The 13,855-nt window shown below is 37.4% G+C and overlaps 1 protein-coding gene across 2 annotated transcripts in view; it reads right to left on the minus strand.

Annotated features, from left to right (window-relative positions):
- Window positions 1-1,763: 1,763 nt before the first annotated feature.
- Window positions 1,764-13,855, minus strand: part of LOC149794681 (monocarboxylate transporter 13-like) — a 48,881-nt gene continuing 36,789 nt past the window's right edge. For both annotated transcript variants that reach the window (XM_089964290.1, XM_089964289.1), the window contains exons 2-6: window positions 8,779-9,019; window positions 7,794-7,937; window positions 6,087-6,866; window positions 5,346-5,396; window positions 1,764-4,397 (exon numbers count right to left, since the gene is read on the minus strand). In XM_089964290.1, coding sequence (XP_089820416.1) covers window positions 4,072-4,397; window positions 5,346-5,396; window positions 6,087-6,866; window positions 7,794-7,937; window positions 8,779-8,974 — 1,497 coding nt within the window. In that variant the 5' untranslated portion in view covers window positions 8,975-9,019 and the 3' untranslated portion in view covers window positions 1,764-4,071. The remainder of the gene's footprint in view (window positions 4,398-5,345; window positions 5,397-6,086; window positions 6,867-7,793; window positions 7,938-8,778; window positions 9,020-13,855) is intronic.

Below are 13,855 nucleotides of genomic sequence, written 5' to 3' on the forward strand. Positions count from 1 at the left end.
GCAGACCATGGTCTATGTTGTTTGCAGGACTAAACTTATAAGGGAATAAACACGGTTATGATAGAAAATATTATGTATGTACACTTATCACCGGATGTCTTTCCATAATAGGGAAATCACAATTATATACATTAAATTTTGTCGAGCATGCAAAATATCTCGATAGCAATATACAATGGATCTATTGTAATAAAGGGAAAATAAAGTTTATATAAAAATGGTTTTTTTTTGTTTAGACACTTGTTTTGTAATTTTGTTAGCTTTGGGGTTATAACTGGTACAGCAACCCAGGCTGATCCAATGATAGGATTTGAAGCCGCACCATTTAGCGTGTCTGGCACTAGTTACAGAGTCTCTCTCTCTCTCTCTCTCTCTCTCTCTCTCTCACACACACACACACACACAGAGTAAAATAGCTGAGACAAAACGTGAACTATCTGCATGCTTGAATGATGGGGTCATGTACAGATAAAGAGTTAAATGATGACAAAAGATAAGATGAACGTAGCATTAAAATATGCAAATTATATATGTATTTTGTCTTGAGGCAGAATTGCACGAATTTATTCAAAAATTATATATATATATATATATATATATATATATATATATATATATATATATATATATATATATATATATATATATATATATAAGGTCTCACTGGATAATTTCGTATTTTTACACCTCCCTAACTTTTAAGGTAAAAGGCATGAACCTAATTATCGTAAGCCAAGCATCATTTATAAATTTACACAGAAGCTAAATATGTAATGTGGTTTCGATTTACTTTGAGTTAGGCTTGAAAATGGGTTGGCTTGTTTGGTGACTGCCTGTCACAGTTAGACTAGCATTGGAAATAAAATGCGCAACTTGGGCTACAAATGAACAGCCGACTTGGCACACGTATTTATTGTACGTCTGCAACAGAGGTAAATATCTAAAAATCGAGATAGTTGAGGGGTGATGAAAAGTATGCTAATTTGTTATAATACTAGTGAACTTTATTCATGCATAACGTACATACTGATTCTTTTAGCTGCTTTGTCACAGGAAAATATTTAAAATAGCTCTTTGCTGTCAAAACAATGAATGTAAAAAGAGGTGGGGGTGGGGTGGCAGTACTGGTAGATATATAAAAGCCATCACTTGTACAAGGATTTAGCCCGATTGCCGCAGTCAAAATCTCACATGCATGCTTTCTGCAGAAATCATTAGATTGTTTTTATTTGCATATTCAGTCTAAAAGTATTCTCATTTTCCTGCAATAGGTCATTGGCGGATGAAAATTCACCAGATAAACTCTCCAGTGAGACCTAATACATAACTAGCTTTGAGCTTTGCGGCGTTCACGGACGCCATTGTTACACTGCATGCAATTCATTATCTTAATTAAAAACATACAAGTCTGGATATAATCAATTTTGGACGGGATCTTGAGGATCATGTTTTCATAATTTTTTACAAGTTAATACACCTATGTTTTGAATTTTATCTGATATTCTGGAAACGGTAATGGCTGCTATTTAGCATGTAAATTTTTTATATCGCTATTTTAAGATCTGGTTGCAAGGTTCGAGGATGTTCACCCGTACCTTAGATCCGTGTGAATATTTACAAATACCAATGCACGGCAACCAGGATATATATATATATATATATATATATATATATATATATATATATATATATATATATATATGAGAGAGAGAGAGAGAAATAGAGAGTGAGAGAGAGAGAGAGAGAGTCAATCAGGACAAAAGTTAAAAAAGGAAGTACATAGCTAGAAGTTGTTGACAATATTCGCTAAAACTAAAGATACACGTATACACGTGAAATTTAATTAAACGTGTATCTAATTTCTATAAATATCAATTCTCTCTAAAAACTGAAAGTAAGGCGGAAAGCTACCATGAGCGAGTATACATTGCATTAGGAGCTGTATAGGTAAAAGCAACAAAAGCATTTTTTAATGTTCACTGCAGTAGAACGGTTTGAAGGAATGTTTGTTCATGTATAAATCGAAACAATTAATTTTCAGTTAAAGTGTCTAAAATCATTGGCCGGGGTATTGTCGTTCATTGGTGTGCGGGAGTTGTAGAATTGACATGTATGCATCCCAGCATAAAATTTCTGGACAGTGGATTAGAAGTCAAACCTACTGTATCTATCTCCTCTCTCTCTCTCACACACACACACACACACACACACACACACACACATATATATATATATATATATATATATACACACACACACACACACACACACACACACACACAAGAGTTACATTCGCTGCAGAGTTCTCCATGGGACTTTTAAAGTTGCAGTCTTTGACCCCTTCGTTGGATCAAAATTGTAATCCTAACCCAAACTTTTTTCACTGCAGGTTCTCAGGTAAAGTTCTGAAACAGGTATTTTGGGGGTAGCCATTGCATTTTTCTTTCCACGGTTGCGAATCTGTGTGCACAAACCCAGTAATGCTCCATTGTTTTCTATTTCTCTTTGCCCACAGAAAGGCAATATCCTATGATTCATTCCACAAAATCTCGCTTTGGCGTTCTAGCATTATCAAAACTAAATGCATCTTCACATTTATGTCATCCAATCTCGCAAGAATCATTCTCATCTGCAGTTTTGTACTTGGTACCAAAGAAATTTTGTAAAGTTGTTATCAGACATGCACATATCACAGCTCGTATCTTTGCTCACAATGTACCTGTCATACATGCACTATACAATAACTGTCATATAGTACATGTATGACATAAATTGTAATCAACGATACCAGCTCCTGTGCACATATATGATAGTCTCCCAAAAACGCTGATTTTATAACAATCAACGACGACTAACACTGGAAATTGGTTTTCTCCGACAAAGAAAACAAGTCCCAAAATCAGTGCACTATTGTTTCTAAATACGGTATGCGATAAGATTCAAGTGTTCCAAACAACGCATAGTGATTTATAATATCATTCGATTAAAACAGACTAGAAATTCTTATAAAACGCCGTGTGATTAATGTTTTGATCAAAATGGTTATTAGAAGCCGGCAGTCAATGTCTTAATATCAATGTCTACTAAGAATGAACCCATGAGGTTTCGTCTAATTCAATTGCAGTCGTTTGAACTTTGTCTCATATCTCGCACACCCGTTGATACTAGCTTTGCGTGTGTGTGTGTGTGTGTGTGTGATTAGGAGTTTTAATGAAGCTTTAACAATTTTTCAGTCATATCGCTACGATGTCTGCAGTGTGGCGGTTTATAGTGATGTCTAGCACTGGGGCATCATGCTGCAGACATGTAGCATGATGTCCCACCCAGTCACATTATCCTGACACCAGGCCGACCAGTCCTAACAGTAACCTCTTAATGTTGAGCGCCTAGCGAGGCAGCTGTTAGTACCATTTTTGTAAGTCTTTGGTATGACTCTGCCGGGGTTCGAACTCACGACCTCCCGCTTCTGAGGCGGACGCTCTAACCACTAGGCCGCCGGAACGGTGTGATACTTGCTTTGAAGAAAAAGATAAAATAAAAGAATTTTGCTGACAAAAAAGACTTGCATACTTTGGACTTGGCTGTTAGAAGTTTTATGCCCTCTCTCTCTCTCTCTCTGTCTGTCTGAAATGGCAACAAAAAGTGCATGATTTTATTACGAAATGTCTTTTTTAAAAATGTTATGACTGTATCAACATTGATTTGCATCTGTCAACACTGGAAACAAACAGTGGGGTTTGCCCTAAGTGTCTTTTAAACTAGAATCAACCTAAAGCCATTCGAGGTAAAAGAAAAGAAAAACAAACAAGCAAATGAGTAATTAAATATTTAAAATGGTGTTACATCATCATCGGATTTAATGCTGGTTGTTTCCTGCTCGTCGGGGGCGGGGGGGAACGAAGACTCTTTCTTTAATATACAGTAATAACTCTTACGAGTCAATGTCAAAGCTAGAAGGTATGGGTCGCCATTATACAACTAAGACTGCTTCGTTAGAGACCATCATCAACAGTAAGTTGGGTACGATATGGAGTGAATATCAGCAATTTGAAAAGCTATGGTTCGGCCTAGTCATGAGCTTTCATCAATGTACTGGATCTCCTCCCCTCGCAACAATTTATGTATCTCGTCATCCACATTAATAGTCCACAATACGGGATTTTCAACTGATAAAGACAACAGACTGTCCGATTTGGGATCCGCCAAATTCTTCAGATTCTTTTTACTTTTCTTGTATTTCTCCTCCCGAGATTTGAAGCTAAATATAGATTCCGCTTCGCATTTTCGCCCCACTCTATCAATAACTATGTCAACCTCTGACCCGTAATGAGATGAATTACTGGCATAGAAGAGAACGGTGGCCATCCCGAGGGCTGCCCCAATCAGAATGCAGAATGCTAGAATTGGGAAAACGCAACATTTAGTTACAGATAAGTAATTACGAATAATTAATCCAGAAAACAAATATTTTACCTTGTTTCAAATTTATGTTCATGGCCAAAATATGCGTTCTCGATACGTTGGATATAGTATGGATTTCAGCAAGTGAAAAACCCAAAGAATAAAACGTACTTTATTTAGAAAAGTACAAATGGGTGAAATAATGTCTGAAACAGAGCTCTTACGGTGTTTCCCATTTATGAAATCAATATAAATCAAAGTATTTTTCTCCTCTATTACTGATATTATTGGATACAAATGAGAAGGCCTGTAGTAAGAAAGAACCAACACGAAATTCTGTAGAAAGATATGCCTTGCCTACGCCGTCGGTACATAATACCAAAATTCTGCCAAGCCAGTTTAGCAAATAGATAATTATAGCCACAAGTTACTTTTGGGATTTTTAATCTAAGTGATAAAGGTGAATGAAAATGTAAATAATCGAACACACACACACACACACACACCATAATCAAAACCTTGGATGCAAATAGATGTATGCGGGTGGTACTCCTTGGATTAAAATACCATGTCCCCAAACATTATCCGGAGCACTGTTACAGTCATGGAGTATATCCCAATGTGCCCCAGATTTCAGAAGGATTTAAACATAGGCTAAAAGGATCATGCATGAAGACTTTTACCACACATACACACGCACACAAACACACAGCAAGCTGCTGAATTTATTTGTGACGAATTCTGTTCAAACCAATGAGAGAAACCAAATTTGAACTTTGGTGACAACAATAAGCTGAAGTACGGACAAGCAAGCTTAACGCAGGCGATTAGATCAGCAGGTGTTTCTGTTGACAGTATTACATTACTATAACTACCACTCTGACTTCGCCTAAACTGGAATGTTTATAACCCTGTGTTCAAATAAAGAACATGCCGATGCATACCTGCAATCATAAATGCTTGTTCATAGGTCCCGCCATGGTCAACAATAGCACCTGGAATAGAAATTATGGTATCAAATTCCTAGAAAATATTAGATTATGCTGAAATGCATCGTGTAAAAAAGAGAAACAGCCGAATTAACCAGAAACGCTAAATATCTCAAATATTTTTGTGACTGATTTCTTAGAAAGTAGATCAGTGTATCCCTTCTGATCTTACCATGCCCATAAAATTAAGTGATAGAAATGACGACATTGAATGTTTCAGTCTTCATTGCCTACACTTCTAATCGTTAACCTCTAATCAGAACTATCACCACTAAATAAGCACATTTTGCATTATTTTATTGGGTTGAAGAAATATGGACCCTAGAAAGAAACCTAATAACAAACAATGTACGCCATCTTCATCTAGCACCCACATGTATACAAGTCTGGGAGATCCCTCAGTTGGCTAAACGGCGTATTTAATGTGTAAGAATCTATATACTTACAAGCCATCAGATATACTCTCACAGTGGAAAGCTTACCTAAGACTGATTTCTTTTTATCTGATTGTCTGAGTAAACCGGAGTACCGAGAGGAAACTACCCTGCCATCGAAGAAAAGGTGGATCCCACAGACGTGCCACCTCTGTGCCGTTTCTGCATGGACTCGTCAAGTGGGACATTTATTTGGCGCTTAAACGCCAGTGCTTTTTCACCCAATCGGCTATTCAGGCACCCTAAATGTCCGTATACTCACCAGACACGACGGGTCCTATGACTGTTCCAAGGCTACAACAGAATAATTCCATCCCTGTAGCTGCGGAAAGATGTTTCAGGCCGACCAATCTCAAACTGATTGAGTTCATTACTGCATAGCATCCGCCAAAGTACGTTCCAAGCATAATGGAAAAGACTATCTGACCCGCAAACGCACTGGAGTACAGTGGGAACAGAAAAGTGCCCAGAGCCAGAGATCCGAACAACCCTGAATACAGAATAATGTCATCAATATTATCGCTATTGGAGGCGATGATAGTTAAAATCCTCGAAACCACTGTAAATAACCCGCACACAGAGATCAACCAGGAGGCTTGGAAGGGAGTAAAACCTTTCTGAATGCTATAGTTAGGAAGATGGACAAAGATCATATAAGTTCCAACCCCGTACATTAGCATACTGAGGGAAAAACAGAGAATGGGTTTATCCATGTACACATCACAATTTCGTCTTATACTCGACCAAGAGAACGAAACTTTGTCACTTTTTTCCATGCCTTTGTTTTTATGTCTCTCCATCTCTAAACTCGATGGTTTGCATAGTGCTCCAAAAACAAACTGATGCATAGTTATTCCCGCCAAAATGATGAAGAAACCTCTGTTGCCATAGTAATCCCGGACAATCTCAAGCATCGGCGAGAAGACAAAAACTCCGATCCCGACCCCAGCTACGGCTATGCTCATGGCGAATTTACGGATTTTCCTGAAGTTGAAGCCGATCACTACCATTGCGGCTGTGTAACCAATACCAGAGCCAGTGCCTAAAGGAAACGAGAAATTGTTATAAATTGTTTGATGCTAACGTGGCAAGAATATTGTTTAAATTTGAATATTTATTTTGAAAGCCATTATATACGTGTAATTATTCACACTCAAGCAGTGGCAGTGCGAGGTTTCGATGCGTCCAGTGGCAATGTTATTTAGTGGCGAAACTAATTTGCTACAGAGCGTATATTTCATGTCAGTTGCTAACTTCCCTTCTCTATCTGCCCCCCCCCCCCTCAGTTTTGTGAAGACTGACCATGTTAAACTAAAATGAAGATGAAATAATATGATCATTTCAGCTGCCACCCCATACCCCTTTGCGCCTCCACTGCATTCTAGTTCAAAAACTAAGAAAAAAATAGGATAATTGGTTGGGCAGTATAAAACTAACTGCTGGATCAAGGAGAGACTCGATTATGTTTGGGAGAAATAAGGGTTGAAATGTATTACATAAGGTCTACTATTGCTTCTTAACTGAGAAATACAGAGAAAAATACCATTCGTAGCTTTTTCATCTGGAAATACAGCGCAGACGGATGAGTTGGGCTATTATAACTTATGTTTTGGGGTATTCAGTGTTATTTGCATATGTGACCAGGGGCATTTCCCAGTTTACTGCTCATTGCTTTTGTATTAACTTCAAGACCTCTTTTTCTTTAAACTGTTGCGCCTTTGACAATAGTATGTAGGCACAAGTGCGTGTGCATTATCATTACAAAATCAGTTAGCTAACTTTTTTAGTACACACCCACACAAACACACAACAGACATGCAGACACACACATACACAAACCGAGTACAATCCTTATTGTCAGTTCACGAATTTATTATGTATTGCACATTTTGTTTCTGGTATTTTTTGGGAGATGTCTTAAAAGCTTATAGTCTTTGTCTCACGAAGTTTTTGGACGTCATCATCATACCTGCGATGATCCCGTACGTAACAACACACCAGTGAATGGACGAAGCAAATGAAGTCGATAGACAGCCCACTGACGTCAGCAAACCACATGTCATAATCGCCACCCGACAGCTAAACTTGTCTATGATATAACTTGAAAGTGGACCTATAACAGAAAGAATTTGCAGTTGGTTATGAGGGTCAGAAAAAGCTTCGATAAATATCACCTTTAACGTCTTTTGACACACTATTATCCATGAGCATTTCAATTAAGTAATATTAATTTAAAATAGTACGGAAAGAATTTATCTTTCATTAGTCCTTCTGTTGATTCCTTGACATGTTTCTGTACGAGTGTATGGATATGTGTCACATCTTCTGACGCCTTTCTGATTTGTTCACAAAACAAAGTTGTATAAATAAATAACTACAAATAAAACTTCACATTTGTTTCGAAACATCTTTAGTAAATTCCACTGTACGTACAGTAACAATATTGAAAACCTTTACGGTAGATTTTTGCCCTATAAATTATGTTAGACATGATGGATATGTGATTTTTAACTATGCATAAACATTATCACAGTAAATGGAGCCATCGCCATTATCAGGCAATGCATTGTCAAATAGATATCTGTCAGGTCGCTGGAATCACGCGTTACCAAGCTTGCAGATGGCATATAGACAACGCGTCTTTGTCAGATTCACGGCAGTTATTAACAAATATATAAAACATATAAGTATGCAAGGGTGTAATAGAGGTAACATCAATAAGCTGTCATTAGAGTGACTGCATATCTCGTAAATGCAAAAGAAAACGAAGCAGTGTCAACTATAGAACTATAAATGGTGGGAATCGTGGTGTTGGAAAAGTAAGTATTGGCGACGGGGTCGTGTTGATTTTTATATTGTTATTTAATAGAAGGAACACATGCATAATTTAATATTTTTTAAATATATAAACTTTTTTACATAAACGTTAACATACTAATGTACCCTCAAATCACCTGCTATTGACGTTAAAGCTGCAAAGGCGGCAGCGGCCCATGCAGTCGTCCCGAGCGGCTCGTCATATTGTTCTAGTAAAGCAACGTTTACTATTCCTATCCCGTACAGCAGGGACCCATTGATGACGAAGGAACCAAAGGAAGCAAATAACACGACCCAAGACCAACCTTTGTCAGCATCATGCATCAACGTCATTATACTCGGTGACTTCACCTAACAATTATGTTGTCAACCGGCTTCCTATAAAATAAAAAATTGGATTTGCATAATCGGTAAAAGAAAACGGAAGAACAAATGAACGCACTTAAGTATAACTCTTGATCATATTTAACGCTCACCTTTATTAGCATCGTAACGTCGTATCATAAATATCATTAGTTTTCTCACTATTGCGTCATCATTACGCACATAACTATTAACCTCCTTCTTTAAAAAGAGTATACAATATTATTTTACCAATGATAGACCCCTTTAATGTGAAGCTACCAACCAATCACATATTGGAAGGAGAGTTTCTAAACAGTTTTTAAATTCAATGACGTCATTGTTGTGCGACTTACATCACTGACTAGCCAATCAGGAGACGGTGATTTTACTACTACCCGGACTATGATGTTGGTACCTGCGCATATTGTTAGCCTCACTAGGTTGTAACACCCAACAACGTCAGAGAGCAGCATCAATGGGTAATTCAAAGTTCTTAAAGGAAACATTACGTAATAAAAGGAATCTTAAACTCGTGGCCATTTTAAACGAAGTTCATTTAACTTGTTGGATAATACGATATAACACTCGCTACAAGCAGTTTGTTTTATATACTATGTTTCAATTCGTGTTATAAATATAATATCAAATGAACACCTGTGTAAATTCATCCTCTATTTATGCAATATTTTTTAATCATGCATACACATAACATCTTCCACGAAAAAAAAAATCTCAAACTGAATATCATACGGCAGAACCACATGTTGATCTTTGCATAAATTTTAGGACAAAGGCTGCTACCAAATCAGTTATCATGTCTAGTCTTTTCTGTGGCAGATTTGTTTCTTCAGCATTTCATATATTTATGTGAGTCTTGATATTTAGTCAATGCATTATATATTAATCATATACAAGATTTCGTTGTATGACAATTAAATAGAAATAAGAGCTAGATATTGAGGGCATATATTGGAAAACTGGAAGAAGAACTTCATGTACTGTCTTTGGAACATGCGGAACTATTAGTCCTGGGTTTCTTGTGAACCAACAAGACTCTATGCACACTAGTCGTATGCTCTTAAAGAACAATATGAGCTTGCCTTCAATTGCTGGGCCCACTGCTCTAAATAAACAGCACACATATCGATTAAAATACAAAAACTAATCTTTACCAATCCTGACCACTTGGAAAGCCGTTTATGGAAATATACAGCGAAGGTATTTCATTCCGACACGGAACGTACATGGCATATTGATCGCTGGCTCCAATAATTCCAGAAATCTACAGATTGGTTGCTTCGAGTACTGCATTTTTTTTAAATATTTTTTTTATAGATCTGCCATTATACTGGGTGTATTATGTTATGATTTTGTTGTCTGTCACCAAGTTTACTCCCGCACAATAAAATTGTCAATGGCTTCAGTTTGTAGTAAGGAAGAACCCTATTGATTTTGGAATCAAAATATTTAAGATCAAGATCACTGCGACTAAAATAAATTTGAACCATTTTTGTTTCATCAAAATGACATTAATTTTACATGACATATATCAACAAGCCTTTGTAGCTGACCTTCAACTGAATGTCATTGATCTTGTGGTCAGAAGGTCATTTTTTTAAAGTTACTGACTGAAAAAAGAAAAATGGTTGCCGCACTAGGACATTAATTTTGCATCATAGACCTGGCACAAGATTTGAGGCTGGCCTGCATTAGGTAAAGAAGAGTACAATTTCGGGGCCAAAATGGCTGAAACAATAAAAAATGGTTATCTACATAGATGGGTGTTGCGCAAGAAATGTAAAAACTCAACATTGTTAACGTAAATGTTAACAGTATCCCAGGAGTGTCACGTTTGATCCTTCTAAAATGATGAAAAGCGCAAAACAACCCCAGCCCCTAAACAACATCAAATTACAACGAGTTTGAGTAGAAAAACTGACCTTTCTTGGCAAGGTCGTATAGAAACACACATGGGTTAAATTTAATAAGTCATTTATAAAGAAAATAACATAGGTGTCAAAATAGGAAAAATAACAATATGATGAACGAACTTAAAGCTATTGGAAATTCACCAAAGTAAACAGTTAGTGCCGTGGAAGTGCTCAGTTGCAAGTGTTCGCGGTTTTCGAGATAGCAAATAGGTTAGATATTGAAAATTGGGTGACTTTTAAAAGATAGTTTTAAAATCAATAAATGATATTCAGTACTATTGGGTAAAAAAAGTCAAAATACCCCGCAAATAGACGACCGAATGAAAGAAATGATTTAAGTATATATACAACAGTATATAATGATGGCTATAGAAAAACAGAGTCTACAACAACAACAAAATAAGAACAGGATAAAAAGAATGTAAATCATGCAAATACGACTACGTCAATTGAGATATGGGTTTATGTTCTTGTTGCTGCTTTTGCTATTTTTGGGGAGAGCTCACCAGTTATTATGTACTTTTGAGAGAGTGACGCATGTAAAGTGAAGTTGTTTGCATTTAAAACATGCGCAGTGGAGAGAATGTTGGCATACCTCTATGCTACTTTAATGTAATTTGGCTGACATTTCTTTGGATTTTGTACTTTTGGAGATTGTACGTGATCTAAGCACACTTCTAACTAAAAGGACTGCTCCCTTATGATCAAACAATCAGCCTGAATTAGTGTGTGTGTGTGATTTGGATTTTTAACGTAGCTTTAACAATTTTTCAGTCATATCGCTACGATGTCTGCAGTGTGGCAGTTTATAGTGATGTTTAGCACTGGGGCATCATGCCGCAGACATGTAGCATGATGTCCCACCCAGTCACATTATCCTGACACCAGGCCGACCAGTCCTAACACTAACCTCTTAATGCTGAGCGCCAAGCGAGGCAGCTGTTAGTACCATTTTTATAAGTCTTTGGTATGACTCGGCCTGGGATCAAACCCACGATCTTCCGCATCTTAGGCGGACGTCTAACCACTAGGCCACCGAAGCGGTGCCTGAATTAGTCTAAAGTACATTATCCGTAGCAGCTATTAAAAAAGGGAAAATGAATTTTGCCAGACTAGACAATACCAGCTTCTGAAAGTGCAATGAATGAATTAGCAAATATATAAAATGTAAACAACGTTATCTGCTCTTATTTATACAATTTGCCTCTGAAGTTCAGGAAGTGAAAATGACCAAGTGGAGCTAGCACTTTTTTGAGAGGTGCACATCTGGAGTAAGGCCAAGCTGTATACTCTATAATTCATATTATACCGATCAATCATACACCAAAATAAAGGAAATTAAAGGTTCTTTGAACTATTTCTAAGATATACAAGGTCTTATAAAACCCAGTATAACCAGAGAGGAAAGCCGGGGAAATTCGTTTTCTTCCAAATTCTAACCCATGCAAAATACGAAACTGTACAGCGCCACCTTAAGTGGCACTTTGAAGACGTTATTCACTTTATTCAGGAAATGGAAACAAAGTGTTTTTCACAAGGACCCACTGAGACAGCCGTCTGAGGATGGCCAAGGTGATTATTGAACTCGTGAACTTACGATTGCGAGTCTGATGCTTTCTTAGATGTGCTATCACTGCAAAGATTTTTTGTTGTTCTAGGGTTTAACGCCATTTTTCAGCACAAGATAGGCTATACATGGCGGCCGGTATAACTGGTGGAGGAAGAACCCTGGAAAACCCAGGGAAGAACCACCGACCCACGAGAAGCTACTGGCAGGCTTTCCCACGTACCAACGTTAGCCGAGCCTTGGACTCGAACCCACGCAGACAGAGGTGAGATGGCAGTGATCCGTAACGGAGAGCGCTTTAGACCACTCGGCCACTCGGGGCCCCTACCACTGCAAAGAGAACATCACGAAAAGATGTTGTGTGTTTACACCTAAAATGAATAGTTCTCTTTTACTTCAAGGATTGTATACATGTACAAATGAACAGTTGCCGGGGCAATAAACTTACTCTGGATTAGTATCTTTGGCGGGGGGGGGGGGGGGGGGGGCGAGGGGTCCTTTAGGAATAACAGTAGAGAAAAGACTATGTCACCATAATTTCTTTGTACCGTATACAGCCTAGAGCTCTATCAAAATCAATTTTGAGTTGGAGAGCTCTTTTAGGAGGTAATGTTTTATTACTCCGCTTTTTCGTTAAATTTGATTGAGTTGAGTAAGGAAATGATCCTGCCAAAACTGAATTAAAACTAAGCGCAGAAAGTGAAAGATCATGTTGACATGTTTAATGAAAAGTGACAAGCATTTTTTTAATTCTCCCCAGCTCCTCCAAGATCTGATTAATTTGGCCACTTCTTTAATAAAATCAAACGACCAAGCTGTCTATCAAACAAAAATCAACCTTTCAGCCAACCACTTGATATGTTCCTCATGCTACAAATTTATATAATGAGTCTCCAAAAGGGAGAGATAAAAAAGAAAATTGGATTGACCAAGATCAATAATATTTGCAGTGTCATGACTAATAATATAATTTATATATTTCAAACAACTACAAGATATTCATTTGAATTGAATATCTCAGTTTTTCATACGTGTCACGGAATTGTATAAAATCCTTTATGTACTCGGGTTTAGATTTTTTTTATGTACAACGATACCCGAGGTTGATTTATGTATATTGTACAATATTTCGAAACAGTGAGTTCGGTTCATCCTATGCCGCACGTGCGAAGTGCTTTCGATGGGAAAAACGGAATACTTCCAGCGGACAGATGATGTATGGCTGCATCGTCTCTGTATAAATGCCTCACCGTAAGACTAAATCTTCACATTGCGGAACGTCTTGTCAGTGAGCATTCAACTTAAAGAACTTGCACATCTTCAGCTGTGGAGGTATGAGTTATTTATTAGTTTCTTGTGTATAAGTTCTAA

Source organism: Sinohyriopsis cumingii, chromosome 7 (genome assembly GCF_028554795.1).
Source record: "Sinohyriopsis cumingii isolate HCF-2022 chromosome 7, ASM2855479v2, whole genome shotgun sequence".
NCBI classification, from domain to species: Eukaryota; Metazoa; Mollusca; class Bivalvia; order Unionida; family Unionidae; genus Sinohyriopsis; species Sinohyriopsis cumingii.